This window comes from Podarcis melisellensis, assembly GCF_964234715.1.
Source record: "Podarcis melisellensis genome assembly, chromosome: 5".
Classification (NCBI taxonomy): domain Eukaryota; kingdom Metazoa; phylum Chordata; class Lepidosauria; order Squamata; family Lacertidae; genus Podarcis; species Podarcis melisellensis.
The window spans coordinates 13,846,449-13,868,868 of NC_138537.1; the positions used below are offsets into that span (position 1 = coordinate 13,846,449).

At 43.4% G+C, this 22,420-nt stretch overlaps 1 protein-coding gene across 8 annotated transcripts in view; it reads right to left on the reverse strand.

Annotated features, from left to right (window-relative positions):
* The window catches only part of NLGN1 (neuroligin 1), a 652,944-nt gene that overhangs the window by 475,481 nt on the left and 155,043 nt on the right, over window positions 1-22,420 (reverse strand). For 4 of the 8 annotated variants that reach the window (XM_081910897.1, XM_081910899.1, XM_081910896.1 and 1 more), the window contains exons 2-3: window positions 8,169-9,009; window positions 7,596-7,655 (exon numbers count right to left, since the gene is read on the reverse strand). In XM_081910897.1, the coding sequence (XP_081767023.1) occupies window positions 7,596-7,655; window positions 8,169-8,661 (553 nt within the window). In that variant the 5' untranslated portion in view covers window positions 8,662-9,009. The remainder of the gene's footprint in view (window positions 1-7,595; window positions 7,656-8,168; window positions 9,010-22,420) is intronic. The other 4 variants (XM_081910903.1, XM_081910902.1, XM_081910901.1 and 1 more) reach the window with 1 other exon arrangement.

Here is a 22,420-nt window from a genome sequence, read left to right on the forward strand (position 1 = left end):
CATCATCTTCTATACATTAGGTCTTCTGCAGATTCCAGAAACCTAATCGTCCAAACCCGAGAAAGCCTTCATACACAGAGATCTAGCACACTAACACAAGGATAGCAGGGTCCAGGAGGAGTCGTGCATTGTATATGGTGGGGCAAGGAGTGCAGCCCCACAGCCCCTTTCAATACATTTCCCCTTTGTGTGTTTAAAAGTGAAAGCAACTAAAAAGCACTGGCATGGTGCAGGCTAAGGAGAGGGACTCGGTTTTGGTGATTTTGCCTTACCGCTTCCTGTTGCTGCAGAATGCCATTTTAATACTCATAAGATCCCCAAATAAGCATACGAACCATTGGCTCTCATCTGGCTTCATGATGATGCAACATAGCTAAGGGATTCAAAGCCAAAACAGAGTGATAGCAATACTTCATGCCTTCAATCTGGCATTTTATGAAGGTGGGGCACCAGCAGTAAGAAGGACTATGATTGCTACAATGGTAGCTCCTGTCAGAACCAACAGCTGCTACAGTCAGCTTGAGGCTCCATGTGGTACACCCCCAGATTCAATCGAAAACGGAGAGATGGGACCACAAAGTCCATTCATCAGCTCTGTTGGAAGACCAGCAGCCAGAACTATGAACTAGCAGAAAAGAAGGAACAGAAGGGTAGAAAGGGGTGGAATGGGGTGGGGTGGGTGGTGTGCTTTAATGCAATCACGCCCCCCAAAAGTCCAAATCTTAGTAAAGTAATATGAACCACCTCTCCCCATATAAACCAACCCATACTCTGTGATCATTATCTGAGACCCTTCTTTGTGTGCCCACTCAACAAGAACGTATGGAGGGTGGCTACACAAGAATGGGCCTTCTTAGTGGTGGCTCCCCACTTGTGGAAGGCTCTCCCCAGGCAGGCTCACCTGGCTCCATCATCTACATACTTTTAGGTGCCAAGCAAATACACCCCTTTTTAACCAAGCCACTGGCTTTTAACTATCCACAGCCTTTTTGTAGGTCTGGCATGTTTTAATGTAAAGGGGTTTTTTTTTAATGTTGGTTTCAATATGTGTCTTTGTTTGCTTTTTGCTTAAAATATTTAAAGTGGTTTTGTTGCCAGGGCAACAAAAAGCGACCTATAAATTTAACACATAATAATAAAGGCACGGCAGAGACTGTACTTTTTAAGAATCCTAAGGAAAAACCACCTTCCACAGAAACTGCTTGCCTTCTATCACTGTGCCATTGAGAGCGTGCTCAATTATGGCTTATGTGTGTGGTACGGAAGCTGTACTACCCAGGACAGGATGGCGTTGTGCAGAGTTGTTAAGGCAGCAGAGAGCATTGTTGGCTGCCCACTCTCCACCTTAGAGCAGATTTATGCCACAAGGTGCCATAGGAAGGCACTGGACATAGTAAAAGATCCATCGCATCCTGGTCACTGTCTCTTTGAGCTCCTGCTGTCGGGACGGAGATACAGGACGATGATGACAAGAACGAGCCATCTCAAGAACAGCTTCTTCTCCAGAGCAATCTCGGCCCTGAATGGGAAACCTGGACTTTGAAAGTCATCTAATCTTCCTTGCTGTATTATATTATATTGTTTTAATTAGTGTTTTTATAGTTGTTCTGATTTTGAGTGGAGTGCCCTATCTGGGTGGATGGAGCAGCCAAGTAATTTCGTTGTCCCTGAGAGGGGGCAATGACAATAAAGATATTATTATTATTATTATTATTATTATTATTATTATTATTAAATAGCAATAAATCATGACTTAGCCCTATTTAGATATTAAAAAAAAAAAATTAGGAGAGCCTTTAGAAGGAAAGTCTCTTTATTCTTTTTTTGTTTTCCCCTCAGGTTCAAATACTCCTCAACTACACATGCATCCTCTTCGACCTTCTCATTTCCCTTTTGTTTGGGACTAAAAAACAGAGTCAGGTACACATTTGTACATTTAAAAGTAATGGAACCCTGCATCTTTATTTATGACTATGTAAAATCAATGCCTGGTAATAGAAGGCGAAAGTCACTCAGCTAATTACACATGCTTGATGAACAGCATAACAACAGCCACTGCTGCACTGCACGTTTGTCAAGGCATGTAAATTACTGCAGTTATTCTTATTCAAAGGAGATATGGGACTGCAAGATGAAGATGTTTAGAAGAACACCCTAATTTCCCCCTGGCACACATTAGTTTGGTCATCTGCAGGCCTGGAAGTTAATAAACGACATCTTCACCACATCAAATATAAAGGAAAGGCCACAGCAAAATTAAACTTTCAGAAATTAATATTTTTCATTATTATTCTTGCAGAGTCTACTGAGGTTCAGAGAACAGTAGCCATATATTTTGCGTCTAAAACATGATTTGGAAGGCCTAAAAGACCCTCAAAGTGGTTAGAAGCCTCTCTCACACTGTAGCAGCTATTGGTTCCGAAAGTTGCTACAGGAAAGTGGAGAGCCCCATCATAGCTATCTCCCCTTCGCTCTGAAGAGCTGCAAGAAGAGTCCTGCATTGTTGAACAGTAAGCAGGTGGGCAAGCAAAACAGATTAGAACTGTTGCACCCATCAGAAACAACAGCTGCTGCAGTCAGCTTGTGGCTCCTCACCATGTAGAGGCCTCCTGTGTGAACTGGGCCTGACGTAGGCCACAATAATGCCTGGCACACCACATGGACAGAGGCTATAGGTGAATGGCTACCCACGTGGCCATTATTGCCAGGATACTAGCAATATGAAGGGTGAAGGAAAACATCTTAGCTGGTAGACTGGAGCACCATCATTTAATTCATTATTATATTTTTAACAAATGAACAACCGCCATTCGAGCTTTTTGCCTTGGGCACCAAAAAAAGAGCAGATGTTCTACCACTGAGCTCTGGCTCACTACTGGTGAAGCTCAGGGAGCAGAAGCAGCGTTGCTCATTGGAGGACCAGCATTGCTGTCCTTCTGCTGGTTGAAGACACTGACAATGAACCCCTTTCATTCAGTGAGAACTGAAATGAGCCACCGAGTGTGAAGCAGTCTGTCACTTGCTGCTATTTGATCTTGCTTTTTTTTTAAGGTTGCAGGTGACACATGCGTCCTATGTTTAATATAGCTGTTGACGTTTCCCATTTTTTAAGGGAAATTCCCTTATTCCGAATAGGTTTCCTCTCAAGAAAAAGGAAAAGTTGACAGCTATGACGTTTAAATCATTGTGCAATGCACAGCTATTGTTCTACAGAGCTGTTGTTCTTTTTAATGCTTGATATTTTACTGTGGTTCTATAATTTGTTGGAAGCTGCCCAGAGTGGCTGGGGCAGCCCAGTCAGCTGGGGGGCATATTATTACTAATAATAATAATGACAATTATCATCATCATCATCATCATTATCATTATTATTACTATTAATCAGCAGTAGCATTATCCTTTGCTGGATTTCACTCCTGGTGAAGGATGGGTCAGAAATGCAATCATTCAATCAATCAATCAATCCTCTCCCACATATCCAATGGGGGTCATTGAGCCACACAGTCTAGCCCATGTTACTGGCAGCCACACACCATCTGTGCATTGATTACACAAGAAAAGGCTTTGTGCAAGTACCAACTTACATACATGCACATCCATCCAGCATGGGGAGGATACTCTTGAACCAATCAGGTCTGCCTTCCTTCTCACGTGCCCTAATTCCACAGACAGTAGCCATGTGGTGTGGTGTGGAAAGATAGGAGTCACCTGTGTGACCCATGATTCCCGCCCCCTTGTGCATTTTTTGAAGGCACTGGTTTCTGAACCCCTCTGAACCACATCATGTACCTTTGATTCCTACACCAGTTGAAGATATCGTGTCCATGGAGAGGATTTTGTCCTAGGAGCAAGATACACAGAATTCACAGCTAATGCAACTCCTGCCATAGTCCTACTGGGTATACCAAAGGGCATGAAATATAGATGTCAGTGCAAGCATTTATTAAAGAAATCAATCACTGAAACAGCCCTCCTCCCAGTTGCCATTGTGCTTTATTTCTGATAGTATGCATACTCATGTGGGTGGGCACACCTACCCACACACATTAATTCAGTCATTAATAAGACTGAAGTGCTTAATGTAAGCACTGAGGACTGGGCCAGCTCACCCATAGGTGATAGGGGTGCAGGGCACCCAGGCGCAGGCTCTTAGGGGCACTAGGCTGAGAGTCCGGGGCTGGGATTTGGAGTCCGGGGATTGAAGAACCAGGCCAGCCGACAGCCGCTGCTGAGCAGAGCAGAGCAGAGTCCGTTGGAGCGCCAGAGGCTTTTCTGCTGTGGGCACTGAGGCAGCTGGCCGGCTCCGCCCTCCTGTGCGCCTGGGAGGCCGGGCCAGCGCATGCATGCTGCTCACACCCGGAGCGGCGCTCCCCAAAAAAGCTCAACAACTTTGGCTTGCCCCCCAAAATGGGGGTGCTGGGCAGTTTTTTGCACCCCAGTGCCACATACGCTAAAGATGGCCCTGACTGAGGGGCTACCTACTCATTCAGAAAAAGCAAATGGTATAGCCCTCTTTGGGCAGTACCACTTCAGAATGTAGGTGCACAAAGAAATGATGGCTAGGAAAACTGTGTTGTTTCTCCGTTTTCATGGTGATTCTGTGCTGTTCTGAAATGGTCTGATGCCACTATTTGTGCCAGCCTGGGTTTATATTTCTAATGGTTATCTTTGTTTCTTTGTATTTTCCATTCCTATTCTTGATTTTGTTTTTCCTCTTAACATTTCTGAACCACCCAGAGGATTTAGTTAATTGGGTGGTATAGAAAGGGCTGAATGAATAAATGCTACTTTGTTTCACTGGATTACTAAACAAGAAACACTGCAAATGTTGGAAAATAACTTCTAAATGTTGCATTTCCTGGAGCGAGATAAACCACAAGGCTGTGTGACATGTAATCCAGGCCTAACCAGGTCTAAGGGCTTGTGTATGCCCAGTAAGCTTGCTTGCTTATTTATTTATTTTCTTCCCACAATGTTGTAATTCAAACTGCATTTGAAACTTCTGTTTCAAGAGCTTGCCATGTGCTAAGGCGGGATGCTTGTCCTCAGAAACATGCCCAAAGCATCCTTGTGCATGCAGATAATTTGCAAAGTTCTCCAGATCTTTCCCCACAATGTCCACACCCAGATGACCCAAGCCTTCCTTTTTACAATGTTTAATGTGTCTATTTTCATTTCCTTGTCTTTTCCTGTCTTGCAAAAACTAAAATACACTTAGCTACTAAAATATGAAAGCTACCAGCTTGCATTTCCATCTATAGGTTTTGTGCATTTACACTTCTAAATAGCATAAAGATGGCAAACGTCATCATGTTTACCTGCTAAGGCCACAATCCTGGGCACATGTACCTGGGCGTACATCCCATTGAAAACAGTGAAACTTATTTCTGAGTATGCCTTATACTGCAATACATGTCCTTAATTAAGGAGGGATTGATTATATTTTATTTATTTCCAGGAGCCCATCTCCATCAAAGAACCACCATAGATCTGCAGTAGAGCATCTGTTTTGCATGCAGAAAATTCCAGGATCAATCTCTGACATCTTCAGGTTGGACTGGAAAGTCTCCTGCCTGAAACCATGTGGACTGCATTGATCTAGAGCAGCGGTTCTCAACCTGTGGGTCCCCAGATGTTGTTGGACTACAACTCCCATCATTCCTGAGCTCTGGCCTTGCTAGCTAGGGGTGGTGGGAGTTGTAGTTCAACAACATCTGGGGACCCACAGGTTGAGAAAGGCTGATCTAAAGGGATGCACTATTAGTCAGCTCCCATCCCAGCCCCCTCCAAGAAAAAATATCCAGGGGGGAATATTTTTGTTGATAGCTTCAACACTTCTGAAATTTACACCTCTAGGTGGAGGAATTGCATGACTTGATGGCTCTCCCACATCAAACTTACTGCTCAAAGGCAGATAGCAAATTAGAGAGGAGATGGTTTAGTTGCTTTAAGTGGGAGAGTGATCAAGCATGCAATTGTCCACCTACATTCTCAAGTGGTACAACCCCAAGACAGATGTATGATGTGCTTTTTCTTCACGTGTGGGTTTGCCTTCAGCAGACCCCCTTCTAGGCAGGCTCCCTCACACATCTAAATCATAATAGAAGCAGGTGATTCAGTGCTTTCAAATTCCAGTGAACAAAAAGATAATTTCCCCGTGTTTAACAATGAAACAGGTAGATAAAAATGTATGCGGTTAGCTTAGCAATCTCCAAACATTCTCAAAGGCATTTTCTCACAGATCCTACTATCCCAGCAGGAAAGAGCCAAGTTGTATGAAAGAAAAGTAGATAAAAACAAGACCTTCCAGATTATAGTGACAAAATTATGCTACATTGCTTTCCTATATTTAAACCAGTCTGCCTTTTAAAATTTTTGTGTGTATTAGATAGAAACCTCCAGAAAATTTGGCACAGTACAAATAATGTAAAGGAACATGCAATAACCTTCCTCTCTCCCCCCCCCCACTTTTTTCATATCACAAGTGATTGCTTTTCACAGTAGTTAGTTACACCACCAATAGGATTAACGCCAAGTTAACTCATTCCCATACCTACGCAAAACAGATTGTAGCACAAAGTGGAATTATTACTTATTGCCCTTCTGGTGCAATCAATGGACAATTAATCCATGCATTTCAGGACTGAAATTCATACTTAGATTTCACCGGCTGAACATTCCCAACCCTCAGCAGTCAACAATATAAATTTTATTGCTGAATCCTGGATCTGAAATTTTGCATCCCAAACTGGAATACAAAAGGTATTGGAGAATATGAGGAAATTCAACTTTGGAATAAAACTCTTAGAAATCTAAAACGCTCCCTTGAATTTTGAAAAACTGAGATTCTTGCATCCCTACAAGTGGAAACTGGGGGATGTATTCATCTCTGGTATATTTGCAGCTCAGATTCAGATATATGCAGTGGCAATGAAGTGCAGCATAAACTATCCAGTGCATTTCTGCTCTTATATAAATTATAAAAATAATAAATGCAGTATCGCCATATCATCCCAGCATATAAACTAATAGTCAACATTTCTACTTGCTCAACAAGAAAAGAAAAGGGGGAGGAATTGCTATGTGAACTATAACTGATCAAACATATGACCATTTCTATGGCAAATGCAAACAAACTAAAAGAGTTTCAGGGGATCCACAGAGGTCCAAGGTGTGAATTCACTGGACAATATGCGACATCGCTGGGTCCACAAGGGGACAAAAACGCACACCACTTCTGAACTTCACTCCTCTAACTATCAAGACTAACGTGCAAACAAACTCTCAAATCTGCCAGAACAAGAGAGGAAGGGAGTGAGATTCAGCCTTTATGCTTCCAGAGGGAAAGGGGGAATAGTTATTCTCTCATGCTGCTGTTTTTAAACTGCCCTCTATTTAACCAGTTTTCAAGCTCATTGGTTACAAGCTGTATCTTCTCCCTGCACTACAATAATAAACAACAGCAGCCTCATTTGTTTTTTTCCTTTTAAGATGCTCTAACTTGGTCTTCCTCTGCACAGTTTCCATCTTTCTCTCTTGTTTCTCCAACCCAGTTTTCGATTTTATTCTTTTATTGGTGCCCACTTTATACATACCTCCTTTTCTACAAATTTTCTTGCCGGGTTTCCTGGCACATTCCTTGGATATTCTTTTGACTGAAAAATGAATAGAAGACTAGAAAATAACATGGAGCTCCGTGACAAGACAGTAGGAGCATGCAATACCGCTAGCTAAGCTCAAGATGGCCTGGCTTATTGACGTCATTTATTTACTCGGTTGAGTCCCGACTCCTTTGGCCTACCCATGCAATGGATCAAGATGTTGATGCATCTTTCCCCAGAAGTCAATGGGTGGGAATGAGCATTTAGGTACCAACTTTGACCTAAGAAATACACGTGCTGAAGGACGAGGAAAATGAGTAGAGACAAGATCAGAGGAGAAGGGACGGTAGTAGAGGCTTAGAACTGGTGCATACATAGAAAAGCCACATGCATAGATGTGAAATAAAGTAAAAAAAATAAATAAAAAGGAAGTTGGGAGGGAAGAAAAAGCTGGCATGCAGACAAGAAAGCCGTGCTGGCTACCAGTACACATGATTTAATAGTAAAGAACTTCAATAGGAAAGTCGAAACAAAAAGATCTCCCTGCTTCTCCTGTAAATAACTCACCATCTTCAGTTGGGACATATATATTCAGATAGAGGCAGTCTTCGTTCTGCTCTTGCACGTAGGTAGAAACTATATCCAAGTTATTAGTAAACCAGACAGGAAGCATGACTTCAGGTAACCTGCCCTCTATAATGTTCTGGGGACACACCGGTGCAAACTGGGTGGCGTTTTTGATATCTGGCCAAGGAGACGGCGGTTCAGGAGGTTGGAACCGGCGCTCCCCGACTGGAGGAGCGGCGTACGGCACCCCGAGAAACTGGATGACTGGCCCCAGAATTTCATTGTTCAACTCCTTCTTCATCCCCCTGACTTTCCCGAAGCTGGTGGTCACCACCGGGTCGGTATCATCCAACTTTTGCGACGAGACGGCGGCGGCATGAAGCAAGAACCCGAGTATGCAGAGGGTGAAGGTGGCATCCAATCCCATGTGCAGCAGGCGGACCAGCATCGCTCTCCACACGCAGTTCAGCCACATGGATGTTGGAAAAGCCATGGTCCCACATCAGTTGCCCTGCTGTGGTTGGAGCAACTCTTATTTGTATCCACTCGGTGGGGAGGGAGAAGGTGAAGCAGTGCTCTTGGCAAGGGAGCAGGGAAATGAAATGGATGGCTCAAGCCTCCAGAAGGGGGGGCCTGTCAGAAAACTCTCAAAAGCCTCTGCACATGAGAGACATCTCCCCGTGACTTCATTCCCGCCGAAGCAGCATCTTCACTCTGCCCGATTTGTCAGGCGACATTCAATTGCCAATTCTGTTTTCCACAGTTGCGATATGAAGAGAGCATCCCTTTGCTGCCGATTCCCCACTTATAAATCAATTCCAGTTAGCTGCAGGTCTATATCCTGGAGAAAATGAAAAATAAATCATTAGCATGAAAGAGCTAATATGGGCAGAATAATAACTAGATGTTTTACAAGTTACTGTACACATACATTAATAGTTGCTGGAGCCACGTGAAGTGAAATGGTACAATAAGTAGTTTATGGTTCCACGAGATGACAGGTAAAAAAAAAAATACTGATTGCCAGGTTATTTATGGCGTCACCTGCTGAGTTTGTGCAGGCTTTCAGAGAAACCGCAGCTTTTGAAGTCTCATTTCATGAAAAGAAACATATGGATTCCAAAGCCGGATTAAATGTGTTTTTAATGTTGCATTTCTTTATACGTCTCAAAGGGGCTCGCAATCAATTTTAAACTTGTTACCAGAGGATGGTTTAATAGCAACCACAAATCAATTATAATTTTATACAACCTTACGAGAAGCAGTAAATACAATGTGGACCGCGGAGTTCCCAGTGACCTGCGGAATACTCCGAGGGCATCAACAAACAGCCAGGACCACGTTTCTCTCTGCGTTTATAGCTGTCTCAAAAGAACAATTCTGAAATAACCTCTGAATCCGCCATTGTGGCAAAGGAATACAGTAACAGTGCAACTCAGCACACATTTTAATATGCCAACGGGGTGCCTTGATTCGATGGCTCTCACAAACATGCTGCTACTGCAAAGGTCAGGAATCGCACCAGGCTGGAAGGTGGGAATTAAACAACCAACGTGGGTGGAGCCAAGCTGTCAATCTTCTCTGTTACTGGGTTATTGGACAATGTCCATGGAGTGAGAAATTGCTGAACTACAGTGGTACCTTGGTTTAAGAACAGCGTAGTTTATGAACAACTTGGATTAAGAACACTGCAAACCCGGAAGTAAGTATTTTGGTTTGTGAACTTTGCCTTGGAAGCAGAACATGTTCCGCTTCCTGTTGAGTGTGTTCCCTTTGTAAATTGAGTCTCCCGCTGCTATGGGAAAGCATGCCTTGGTTTAAGAATGCTTTGGTTTAAGAACGGATTTCCGGAGCAGATTATGTTCGTAAACCAAGGTACCACTGTATCGGCCCAGGTTTCTTATACTTGGTGTTGATGCTTGTGTTATTTTGTAGGTTGCTCTGGGTCAATTTATGTGGAAAAAAACAACTAAAAATGAGAACTTCACCACTACTTATAATACGAACAATTTCTTTTGTTTTGGGAATCATACATTAGGGAGATGTCCCATTAAATGCAAACCAAATGAAATTTCCTCTCTCACCTCTAGCCTTCAGTCAGATGCCTACCATGTTGTGGTTAAGAAACCCAAACCCTGGTCTGGATTTTGCAGGTAAGAGCACATTACACTAGATTATTTATAGTGGGAGTCACCAGACAGACAAATACACCTTTGATTCCTATCACCTCCCCCTTTTTTCCTCATTTACTTTCTCATCTACTTACAAGTAAATAACTGTATTTCTTATCGCATTGGATAAAATGCTGCACTGCAACATTTTGTTGCAGCCCCCACCCCACCCTCATAAATTCCCACTGGAGAAGCAGAGCACAGCACTGCAGATGATCTCACTTTAGGAGCTGCACCTTTTTTTGGAAAGCCCCAAAGCTGACTCTCTGCTGATTTGAAATCCTAGATGGCAATCCCAGAGCTCCTTTCTTCCCAGTTCTACTTTATAATGAAGTGGACCTAATGCAGTACTTGGGAGAAGGCTGTTCAGCCCATGTTATTACATCCTTTCCACTAATGGTAATCACGTTTCCAAGCCTAGCTTGACAATGACAAACAATGATAATATTTTTCCTTTTATGGGGGGAAAGAATACAAGGAAATAGAGAGTTTTGGCCTTGTGCATCTCTCTCTCTCTCTCTCTCTCTCTCTCTCTCTCACACACACACACACACACACACACACACACACATGCCTTGCGGGGGAAGGGGGGGATAAGCAATTTCTAATGAACTTATAAGCAGTTTCTAATGAATTCCATCATTTCCCTGCATAATTTTGCAGAGGGGATTCAAAATGCCTCACAGTCCAGCTGTCCTGTCATTAAGGTTATTTAAGAAGAAGAATACTGTGAAAGCTATATAGAGCAGCATGCAATTTGGTGCATATTTCATGTTGAACAATCTATCTCAGAAGGCAGTAAGGAGGTAGATGGGGCATCTCCCCCCCCCCGCCTTCTTTCCTGGCAATTTCACCCCGGCTCCATGTCTCCTCTAATTTTAATAAAAACCTTCCTGCGAAAGGTGCCTTTAGGCAGGCCTGTGCCCTTCTTTCTTCCATGCTAGAGTAGAAAGATTCCCCCCCCCCCCGAAACACAGAGATTCCACTGCACAACAACATTTGGACAGAATAGCACATAACGTTAGATGTGATTTCATACACACAGAGGGGCCAGCAGGATGTAGTTAGACCGCCAAGGATGTTTCTGTTTTATAAAGTTTTGGAATTCATAGACAGCAAGCTAATAATGGGGAAATGGAAAGAAAGGTAACTGTGCATACATAGTGTTATGTACTGAAGTTCTCACCCTGGGCCAGCAGGGGGATACTGTAGATAGTTATGCAAATGAAGGATTGAAAGTGACGTTCAGTGATTGGATAGTTTTAGAAAGTTGCTACAGTAACATTGTACTGGAGCTCTATATAAGCAGGCTGACTGAGCCCTTCAGCTCAGTTCTGTTCTGGCCTCTGAATAAACAAAAGCTGTTTGAAGAATCACTGTGTTGTCTGATATGTTCACCCACAACCTAACACATAGCATTGAGAAAGAGAAAATAAACGTGGGCAGGAAGCAGTGGAATGCCTATGGAAAATGTGAGACTAAAGGAACAGTCACATATCACCGTCGCTTGCAAATCTGAATGACCTGTCTGCATAAGAAAGCCCCCATCTGGAAGAACCCTGGATCTGATCAACACCTGGCAGAGAGAGGAGCTGCCTGGGAACCATATGCACACCTTGGTTCCACAACAGAAACAGGATATAAAGGTGAGCAGAAAAGGAGGAGGCACATTCATAGCTTCAAGTTGACCTTCTGAACTGGACAGACATTACCTGAGGACGAGGCAAATGCAGTAGGGTTGTACATTTAAAGCACAACCAATGCACACTAAAAGAACATGGCTGCCCCCCAACTAATCATGGGAACTGTACTTTGTTCAGGGGGCTGGGAATTGTAGCTCTTTCAGGAGGGAATTACAGTTCCCGTGGTTCTTTGGGGGCAGCAATGTGCTTTCAATGTGCATTGAGTGTGCTTTATGTGACACCCCCGGCGTTTTGTTCGACTTCTTTCCTTGTTTTTATCCTGGTTTTTTTTATTCTGTGAACCGCCACGAGATCTTATGTTGAAGGGTGGTATATAAATCTAATTAATAAATAAAATAAACAAGTCTTCTGATTTAAATCTGTGTTGTGAAGCAAAGACCACCAGTGTCGAAGCAATGGTTCTTCAACATCAACTTTGTTGGACTGGTCATGTGGTGCGGATGCCTAATTATCGTCTTTCCAAAGCAGTTACTCTATTCCAAACTTAAAAATGGAAAGCGTAATGCTGGTGGACAACAAAAGAGGTTTAAAGACTCTCTCAAGACAAATCTTTAAAAAGATGTATTATAAACACTGACAACTGGGAAACACTGGCCTGCAAGCGCTCCAATTTGAGAACAGCCTTTACCAAAGGTATCATGGACTCGGAAGACGCTCACACTCAGGACTAAAGAGAGAAATGTGATAAGAGGAAGGCACGCTTGGCAAACCCTCACCGTGATCAACTCCCGCCTGGAAACCTATGTCCCCACTGTGGAAGGACATGTGGATCCAGAATTGGCCTTCACCGTCACTTACAGACTCATTGTTAAAACTATGTTTATGGAAGATAATTTTACTTGGAATCACCAAAGAATTGATGCTTTTGAATTATGGTGCTAGAGGAGACTCTTGAGAATCCCATGGACTGCAAGAAGATCAAACCATTCCGAAGGAAATCAGCCCTGAGTGCTCACTGGAAGGACAGATCCTGAAGCTGAGGCTCCAATACCTTGGCCACCTCATGAGAAGAGAAGACTCCCTGGAAAAGACCCTGATGTTGGGAAAGATGTAGGGCACAAGGAGAAGGGGATGACAGAGGACGAGATGGTTGGATAGTGTTCTCGAAGCTACCAGCATGAGTTTGACCAAACTGCGGGAGGCAGTGGAGGACAGGAGTGCCTGGCGTGCTCTGGTCCATGGGGTCACGAAGAGTCGGACACGGCTAAACGACTAAACAACAACAACGATCGTCAAATAAGACAACGGATCAGAGGAATATCTTTGGTTTATCCCCCCACTCTCCCAACATGGAAATAATCTGTGGAAGATTCAAATTGTGGGACCAGAGACTCAGCTGGTGTTTGGCTCTTTATTGCTATTTTCCTACTCAAAGAAGGCTCACCGTGCATGCATAACCCTGTGCAGTACTGCAGCCATTGTCACCCACTGCCATCCCTGCAGCCCAGGATCCATTCACTAGGAATGCCAGGCATTTATTTTGGGCGCTTCGAGACATGCAGAACATGTGCCTTTCTCACCACTAGGCATGACTCCTCCTAGAGCCCACTACCATGCAAAAAATACGAGCCCCATGCCGAGCGCTGAATCACCTCCTTTGATCCAAATATTTCTCACACATCTGGACTTTATCTGGCTGCTCATTTTCATTAGTCTAATTTTGAAATGCAGGCACACACAGAGAGACTTCTAATTCCTAGAGCTGCAAACAAATGACCCAGAGAGAAAAGATACAATTCTAGGATCTGTTTCATCTATAGTAAAAGACTTAAAATGTAAGCCATTTAATCCCATTTGTACATTCACAGGTTTTTCCCTCCCCTCTCCTTAGAACGGAAAGGACTAAATTAAGCCAGCTTTCTGTTCATTCCTTTATAATATATTTCCAACCAAGGACACACTCCATCTCAGGACATGCAGTGAAGCATAGGCATTAGGATTTGAGTCTTAAACATTTCAAACCACTTCTTCTAAGAACAAAATGCTCCATCGAAGAAATGTTGGAGGGTATGGAGTTATGCGACCCCCGAGCCAAGGAGATAAGTAACTCTGCAAGCTTTAGAAGACATCAGAAAGCAGCCCTGTATAGGGAAGTTTTTTAAATGTTTAATGTTTTGTTATGTTTTTATCTATGTTGGAAGCAACATAGAACAATAAAAATAGTTGTTATTGACTAGGACGCACTGGTGGAGGAAGAGGGGGTGAGGGGAACATACCGCCCCCCGGCACCACAATCCTGGTAGGGTGCCATCGCGGCTGCCACGCCTCCGCATTGAGCGCCACGCCCCCACAGGCGGCACGGCACACCCCCACCTGCTCTCCGCCACGGATAGGATGTCCCTATTTTCATCGGAGAAATGTTGGAGGGTATTACTTTAAGTAAGAGAAGTAATGCACATTGCCCTCTTGAAGGAGGGCTGGTGAACAAATAGCTCTCCAGGAGCTGTGGAAGAACAACTGCCGCCATCCCTGATCATTGCCTATGGGGACTGAAGTTGGTAGGAGAGAGTCCCACAGCATTTGAGGTCCACCAGTCCCCCACTGTGACATCCCCCCCCCACAAGAAAGGACCTAAAATTACCACTTCCTTAGTATATAGATTGATGCTTGATGTAAATTCTGAGCCAATGCCTGGGTTGGGCAGCATTGGCGCTATGGGTTAAACCACAGAGCCTAGAACTTGTCAATCAGAAGGTCGGCGGTTCGAATCCCTGCGACGAGGTGAGCTCCTGTTGCTCGGTCCCTGCTCCTGCCAACCTAGCAGTTCGAAAACATGTCAAAGTGCAAGTAGATGAATAGGTACCGCTCCGGCGGTATTCCCGTGTGCTGCTCTGGTTTGCCAGAAGCGGCTTAGTCATGCTGGCCACATGACCCGGAAGCTGTACACCGGCTCCCTCGGCCAATAAAGCGAGATGAGCACCACAACCCCAGAGTCAGTCACGACTGGCCTTAATGGTCAGGGGTCTCTTTATCTTTACCGTCATGGGGATTCGAACCACCAACCTTCTGATCGGCAAGCCCTAGGCTCTGTGCTTTAGACCACAGCGCCACCCGTGTCCCTATTGCATTAATAGGGGTGGACAAAAAGTGCACATCTCCCAATTACAGTTATTTCTATTATGTAAAGACCTGTCTATTAAGTAAAAAAAATGATATTATGGCTGCGCTGAGGATGGTATATAAAATGCAGTTTCCTTTTGCTGTTTTACTTGTTGAGTGCGTATTTTGATTTAATTTGAATGTGTGATTTAATTCCTATATTTTCTTATATTGATTTACTATTATTATTAGCCACATTGAATTTTTTTTCAAAATTTATTTCTTTATTTACAACATAGCCCACAACAACTCATACATCCACACAAACCCACCATTGACAATTTAATTATCAAAATCAAACTCCTATCCCCTTACACAAGGAAAACATAACACAAAAATAAAAGACTTCCTTTATCCTGCAAATGGCCTCCTTATTTACTTCTTGTATACTCTTTCTTTTACATGTGATTATTACTATTTGTCCTAATTATGACTTTAAAAACAGCAAAGTCTCCCGAATGTTTATTTTTTTTAAGTGAGACATAAATATTAAATAATCTGAATTCATGCCAAAACCAAATGGGACTACAATAGAAACTAAGGGGGAAATTACTAACTTAAGAGTTGGCTTTCTGTGCTACTAACATATCCTACTTGTCTGGTGGGTACGCCTTATTGCTAAGTTCATTCCTTGCTGGGGGGAAATGTCACACCCTCTGCAGACGACTAGGTCCCTCTCCCTCCAGCTATGCCTTTGTGCCAGTCGCAGTAGAGATACCACATAGCCTGAGGGAAGAACTTATGCAAGGAGTGCGCTGCCTGACATTGGGCAACAAAATAATGATGCAATGCAGCAGCGGCGCAAGTTAAGATGAGCCCATCATCCTTGACCTTCAAGCCTCAAAATTGGCTTTCTGCAAATCACTTACGCTGGCAAAACACAGCACATGAAAAGCCAATATGTTCGTGGAAAACCAATATGAATGGGGGCTTGGAAACCGCCAAAGACATTTCATTTCATAGCTCGAGAGATTTTTAGAAAGAAAGAAAAACAAGGTTGTTGCATGCGCCATGGCTGCTGCTCTTCGACAACAGGTAGCTGCCATTTTGGAATTCCCTCTGCTATGTGCAAGGGTATCCAGATTACAGAGCTGGCAGCTCCTTGCCATAATTCATTGCTCTTCTTTTATGGAATGGACAATGCTTCTTTGAAACATTTGCTTTCACTATGTCCCTCACCAGGGGTGCCAACTTGAATAAAATATTGGGGGGCCCAGGTAAGCCCCGCCCTTCATAATCTATCACATGATGTGGTGGATACACACCATTTGAATGGCAATGCCCATCAACTTGGGGGGGGCAGCCCCATCAAATATTTTATTGGCAGCGTAGAGCCCCCTCGGCCCCTAGGAGTTGGCTCCTATATCCCACACTTTGCAGAGGAAGTGCTGGACTATATAAACAAGCCACTATGGAAAAATTTAAGATTTTCAGAGGTAAATAGGCTCTTGAACTATATACCCATTGTATGGAAATTGACAACAGGAGAGTAAAAATGGATTCTACGCACCCTAACGGTGGCTGAGAGACTGATGCTGATGAATTGGGAGAAAAGAGATACGATTCCCCCTTGACAACATATGAACGGACAGCTTATAGATGGACTTTCGTTGGATAAATACCGTACAATGATATTTGGAATGAGTTTACATAGAATATGTTGGGTTACTGACAATTACACGTGTATTGGGATAATAAGAATATACACATCTGTATATTAATTTATGGTAAAATAACAGTATTTTTTTCTTTTTTTAATATCTCTCGGTTTTCTTTCTTTCTTTCTTTCTTTCTTTCTTTCTTTCTTTCTTTCTTTCTTTCTTTCTTTCTTTCCCATCTCCTTTTATAAATAAATTTCTTCTAATAAAATATTATTAATAATAATATAATATGTAATGACCAACGTGAACCTCAGGTGGTGGCAGCGCCAGCCCTCCGATGAGGCAAGCTGAGGAGACCACCTCAGGCAGCAGGATCCACAGAGACAGTAGATCCAGTCTCCCAGTGTTGCTGTTCACTCTGCCAACCCCCCTTGTTCCTGATACAGTCATACCTTGGAAGTTGAACAGAATCCGTTCCGGAAGTCCATTCGACTTCCAAAACGTTCAGAAACCAAAGCACAGCTTCCGGTTGGCTGCAAGAAGCTCCTGCAGCCAATTGGAAGCCGCGGAAGCCCCGTCAGACATTCAGCTTTCAAAAATAGTTCACAAACCCGACCAGTCCCTTCGGGGTTTGCAGCATTCGGGAGGCAAAACGTTCGAGAACTAAGCTGTTCGAAAACCAAGGTACGACTGTATATATCTTTATTCCTCCCTTGTTCCTGATCTTCACTCACCCTTCTTCCCTGGTGTGGTAGGGAGAGACATTTTGTGGTTTGCTTCAGGTGCCAAAGTGTCTTGGGCCGCCCCTGGAGGGAGACCCCATTCTTGTTTTCGCTTTAATCCCAACTTTCCCCCTTTTAAATGTTGTAGATTTTAAGCAAACGTTCAGTTTTATATAGCCAATTGTGGTTCAAAATGTACTGTCTCTCGCACACTGCATGATGCAAATTGGGCACCTGTTTACATTGGCTGTATTAGAATGCAAACAGGACATAAAATTTAAAAATAAATAAAAGGTTAGGGGATTGTGTAGGATTTCCCCTTCCTCCGTTGCTCTTCCCATGCCAAATTTTAGTTGTAGGGGGCCAGGGCTTGCTTTCACTCCATAATTTTGGGGGTGACCAACATGGTGGCTTATGGATGCCGTGGAACTCCAGTTCCCATCAGCCCCAACCAGACTGGCCAGTGTTCAGGGATGATGGGAGTTGTAGTCTAGCAATATTTGGAAGGCCACAGGATTCCCAGCGGTGGTCTATATTGACTGGCAGCAACCATCTGCAGGGTACCAGGTTAGGAAAGAATCGCGCACACCAATACTACTGTACAACAACAATACCCACCCTCAAAGAACCTGATGCACATTTCCTGCATGACTCTATCCACACACTGATAGCCCTGCCAAACCAGTGGTTATGTGAACCACAGAAACTGGTTGCATGCAGAGTGCTTTTCAGTCCCCATCTGAAGTTGAAGTGTACAGTGGTACCTCAGGTTACATACGCTTCAGGTTACAGACTCTGCTAACCCAGAAATAGTGCTTCAGGTTAAGAACTTTGCTTCAGGATGAGAACAGAAATCGTGCTCCGGAGGCGCGGCAGCAGCAGGAGGCCCCATTAGCTAAAGTGGTGCTTCAGGTTAAGAACAGTTTCAGGTTAAGTACGGACCTCCGGAACGAATTAAGTACTTAACCTGAGGTACCACTGTACAAGTGTCCTATTTTCAGCATGTGTGCCTTTTACGAATCAGGATATCCCATAGAAATCTCAGACTTCTAGCTCATCTGAAAGCACCCCCACAAATGTTGACACCAAGTTTAACGAGACACTCCCAGGTCAGTGCCTAGAGCAGTGATGGCCAAACTTGGCCCTCCAGCTGTTTTGGGACTACAACTCCCATCATCCCTAGCTAACAGGTCCAGTGGTCAGGAATGATAGGAAATGTAGTCCCAAAACAGCTGGAGGGCCAAGTTTGGCCATCACTGGCCTAGAGGGTTGCACCTTGACGCAATTAGTTAGTTCCTAGTTGTAAAGTCACTTTTCCCATAATCCTTTATCTTGGGGCTCATCGTATACCTGAATAGCTCAGCTGGTTAGAGCATGGTGCTGATAATGTCAAAGTTGCAGGTTTTGATCCCCGTATGGGACAGCTGTATATTCCTGCATTTGGGGGAGGGGGGGTGAATTATTAGACAATCCTCAGGATCCCTTCCAACTCTACAAATCTGTGATTCTATGACATCTAAAGTGGCTTCATTACCAATCCTTCTTCCCAGGGAACTCTGGGAGTTATAGTTCTGTGACAGTGATAGGCAGGGTCTCAGAAACCATAACAAACTACTGTTCCCAGGGTTCTTTGGGGAAAAACCCAGCAGTTAATGTGATAAAGGGGGCTTTCAATGTATGGGGTAGATAAGTGCCTAGTGTTTGAGGGTGAACTTTTAAAAAAGCTACATTAACATAGTGCTTCTTTAACGTGTTAAAAATTCATTGCAAGCTTGTCCTTGTCAGTTATTGTTGGATTGCTTATTACTTAAATAAGCAGCATCAAGACTTTGTATTGCCCTAAGAACCTACTTCATTAAGTGACTAAGAAAAACCCTAACTTACTATAGTTATGTTTCTAATTTATGTGCATAGTGCAAGTTCATAGATGATAGTGTCATTTAATTCTTTATTAGTATCCCTTTTTCTTATTCATATATATATATGTCTCTGACTGGTTAGGAGAAGTAATTATTCATATTACTACACAATATTTATTTTCCACATTTCCTAATGTGCTGCAGAACTGTGACATTTTACCCAGTAAGTAGGCAGCAAAAAAATAAATTGTGATTTCCCCCGTAACAGAAAAGAATGGATAACTCTTGTCACTTATGTGCAAAGTTTTAGACAGCTAAGTAATACAGATTTAAATTAAAAATGACAGATGCACTGGCTTGGAATATAATGGCTACTGAAGTGAATGTTTATCCCTTTTAGCAGTTTGTGGTTAACTCTTAAACGGTCCAAGCATTATAGTCAATTGTCAGATTTGTAAATGTGCACCTAGCGCATGTACATAGCGGGGGTCAGAGTGTGCAAGTAGCAAGAATGCTCCTGGACGTAAAGAGTACGGGGAATCATCTTGAAATTTTGATGAGGCTTCCTTCTGAAATAGCCTTTTATGGGGCTGAAAGGGAGAAGCCGCTCAGGCAAGATGGATCAAGGATCTGATGAGCAGGGAACTCCAAAGGCTGTCGGAGTTGGCTGCTTCTATAGGAGGGATGAGGGACCCTGCCCATCTGGCTGGGTTTCCCCAGCCACTTGCCATTTACCTGGAAAGTGAAGGGATGAGACAGGGAGAGGAGCTTGAGACTCTGCAGGTACACAGGTGAGAGTGCTGGATGTGCCCAAACCGCTCTGGCCTCATCACCGCCCTGCATCTTCCAGGTAAGTGGCAATGACGCTGTTGTTAGGAGGAAAGCTCTAAGCCAGGGCTGGGTGGTGTCAGGTCCAGAACTCCCTAAATATTCTCTCTCTGTGTGGCCATCACACAGGGTCCCCAGGCGTTTAACGGTCTATTGATCCCTGTGCCACCCCTGTGCTCGCTTCCCCGCTGCCACCAACCAGTTAAAAAGGTAAAGGGACCCCTGACCATTAGGTCCAGTCGTGACCGACTCTGGGGTAGCGGTGCTCATCTCGCTTTATTGGCCAAGGGAGCCGGTGTATAGCTTCCGGGTCATGTGGCCAGCATGACTAAGCTGCTTCTGGCAAACCAGAGCAGCGCACGGAAACGCCATTTAACTTCCCGCCAGAGCAGTACCTATTTATCTACTTGCACTTTGACGTGCTTTCAAACAGCTAGGTTGGCAGGAGCAGGGATCAAGCAACGGGAGCGCACCCCGTAGTGAGGATTCGAACCGCCGACCTTCTGATCGGCAAGTCCTAGGCTCTGTGGTTTAACCCACAGCGCCACCCACGTCCCTACCAACCAGTTACTCTCTGGTAAAAACACTGAGTCCAGTCAGTTGTTAAAAGTGAACCAAAAAACCCCCCAAAACAACCCAAGTTTATTTTACAGACATTAACAAGTTTATTGTTTCTCTGATAATATTTATGTCAGTTTCTTAACTTTAGTTTCTTTACCGGCCTATACCTTCCTAATACCTTCTGACTGATTATCTCAACTGTTTGACTGACTCCTCTTAACAAATTCTCTCACTGTCTCACACCAGACTAGCCCAACCCATAGCTTTATGTTTTCTGTCTTTTCTAACACTAGACTGACCTCTCAACAACTCTAACTAAAATACCCTCTGTGCTTAAACCTTATATACAGTTAACTCTGCCCCCTGGGTTCCCATTGGTTAGTCATTTTAGAATTAGTTAACCCTTTCCCTATGAACCTAGTATGATGTCACACACATAGGAGGGCAAATGCCACACTCTCTCTCTCTCTGCCACCCTTTGCATCCCCTCCAACATTTCTCCTACGAAAGTAGGGACGTCCTAAGGAAAAGCAAGACATTCCAGGATCAAATCAGAAACCGGGCTGGATTCTGTAAATCGAGCACTTTCCCTGGAATATAGAGTCACTTGGAGGGTCTGCATTTGTCTCTTTCTCTGGCACACCCATTTCCAACATTTCTCCCTCCTTGGCACCCACATGATATGATGCCAAGGGCCTGAGGAACACAGGTTTTCCATAGTATATAGAGCATTCTAAGGGGCTTTTAGAAAGAAGAACAAATGTTGCATGCTTCAGTGAAATTGAGGAACATGGCTTTATTACTAAAAAATAGTGTGTAAAGACTTTGACCAAATAAGGGGCTTTGAGGAATGGGAAAGGAAATTGGGGCGGATTTAACACTGTAATAGGCGGACGTGATAGGTGTAAACTGTGCACTCCCCTTCATAGTTGGCTTGCAAAGGAGGGGCTTATGCTTGGGGGAAAAGTATATATAGTCATGTTTTTTAATAAAAAGGGTGCGCACGCTTTTTCGGGTGGCCCGCCTTGCAAGTATGCATTTCCAGTAAAATATTGCTGCTTCATCAACTTTGCCCAGATTTTATTTCAAATAGGCCCAATGACCCACTTCTAACAGTGGACCCAAGCTATTCCTTTACCAATGGAAGAGTGAACCAAATGTAATTTGAGTGCCATTAGCTACGGGTACTGTTGTTATTAGAACTGTTTTGATTTTTTTTTAAAAAATCATCCTGCTTTTCTTACAACAAACTCCAAAGTAGCTAACACAACTTCTGCAAACATTTAAAAAAAAACAAAAAACCCAGCCTAACACAAATATCAAGGGCGGGGAACGTAACAGGAGCAGATAAATATAAACATTTCAACAGAAATACGAAACCTGTAATACCTGGCCCAAAGAGAAAGGCAGACCACCAATAAGCAAAAAAATCAAGCAAAGGTCATTTTTGCAGGTATTTAGACATCAAGGAAAAACACCCCTCTTTGCCCAGGCCTATGGCCTGTGAAAGTGTGGGGGAGAGAACTGTTATTATGATGATTATGTTACTATTAGGCTGTCTGCAAGTGTGCTTTTTACTATGTTTTTATTATATTTTTTATCATTGATGTTTTATCATGTGTTTCAAATGTTGCACACAGCCCGGAGATCTTTTGATAAAGGGTGGTATATAAATTGAATTATTATTATTATCATCAATATCCTCATT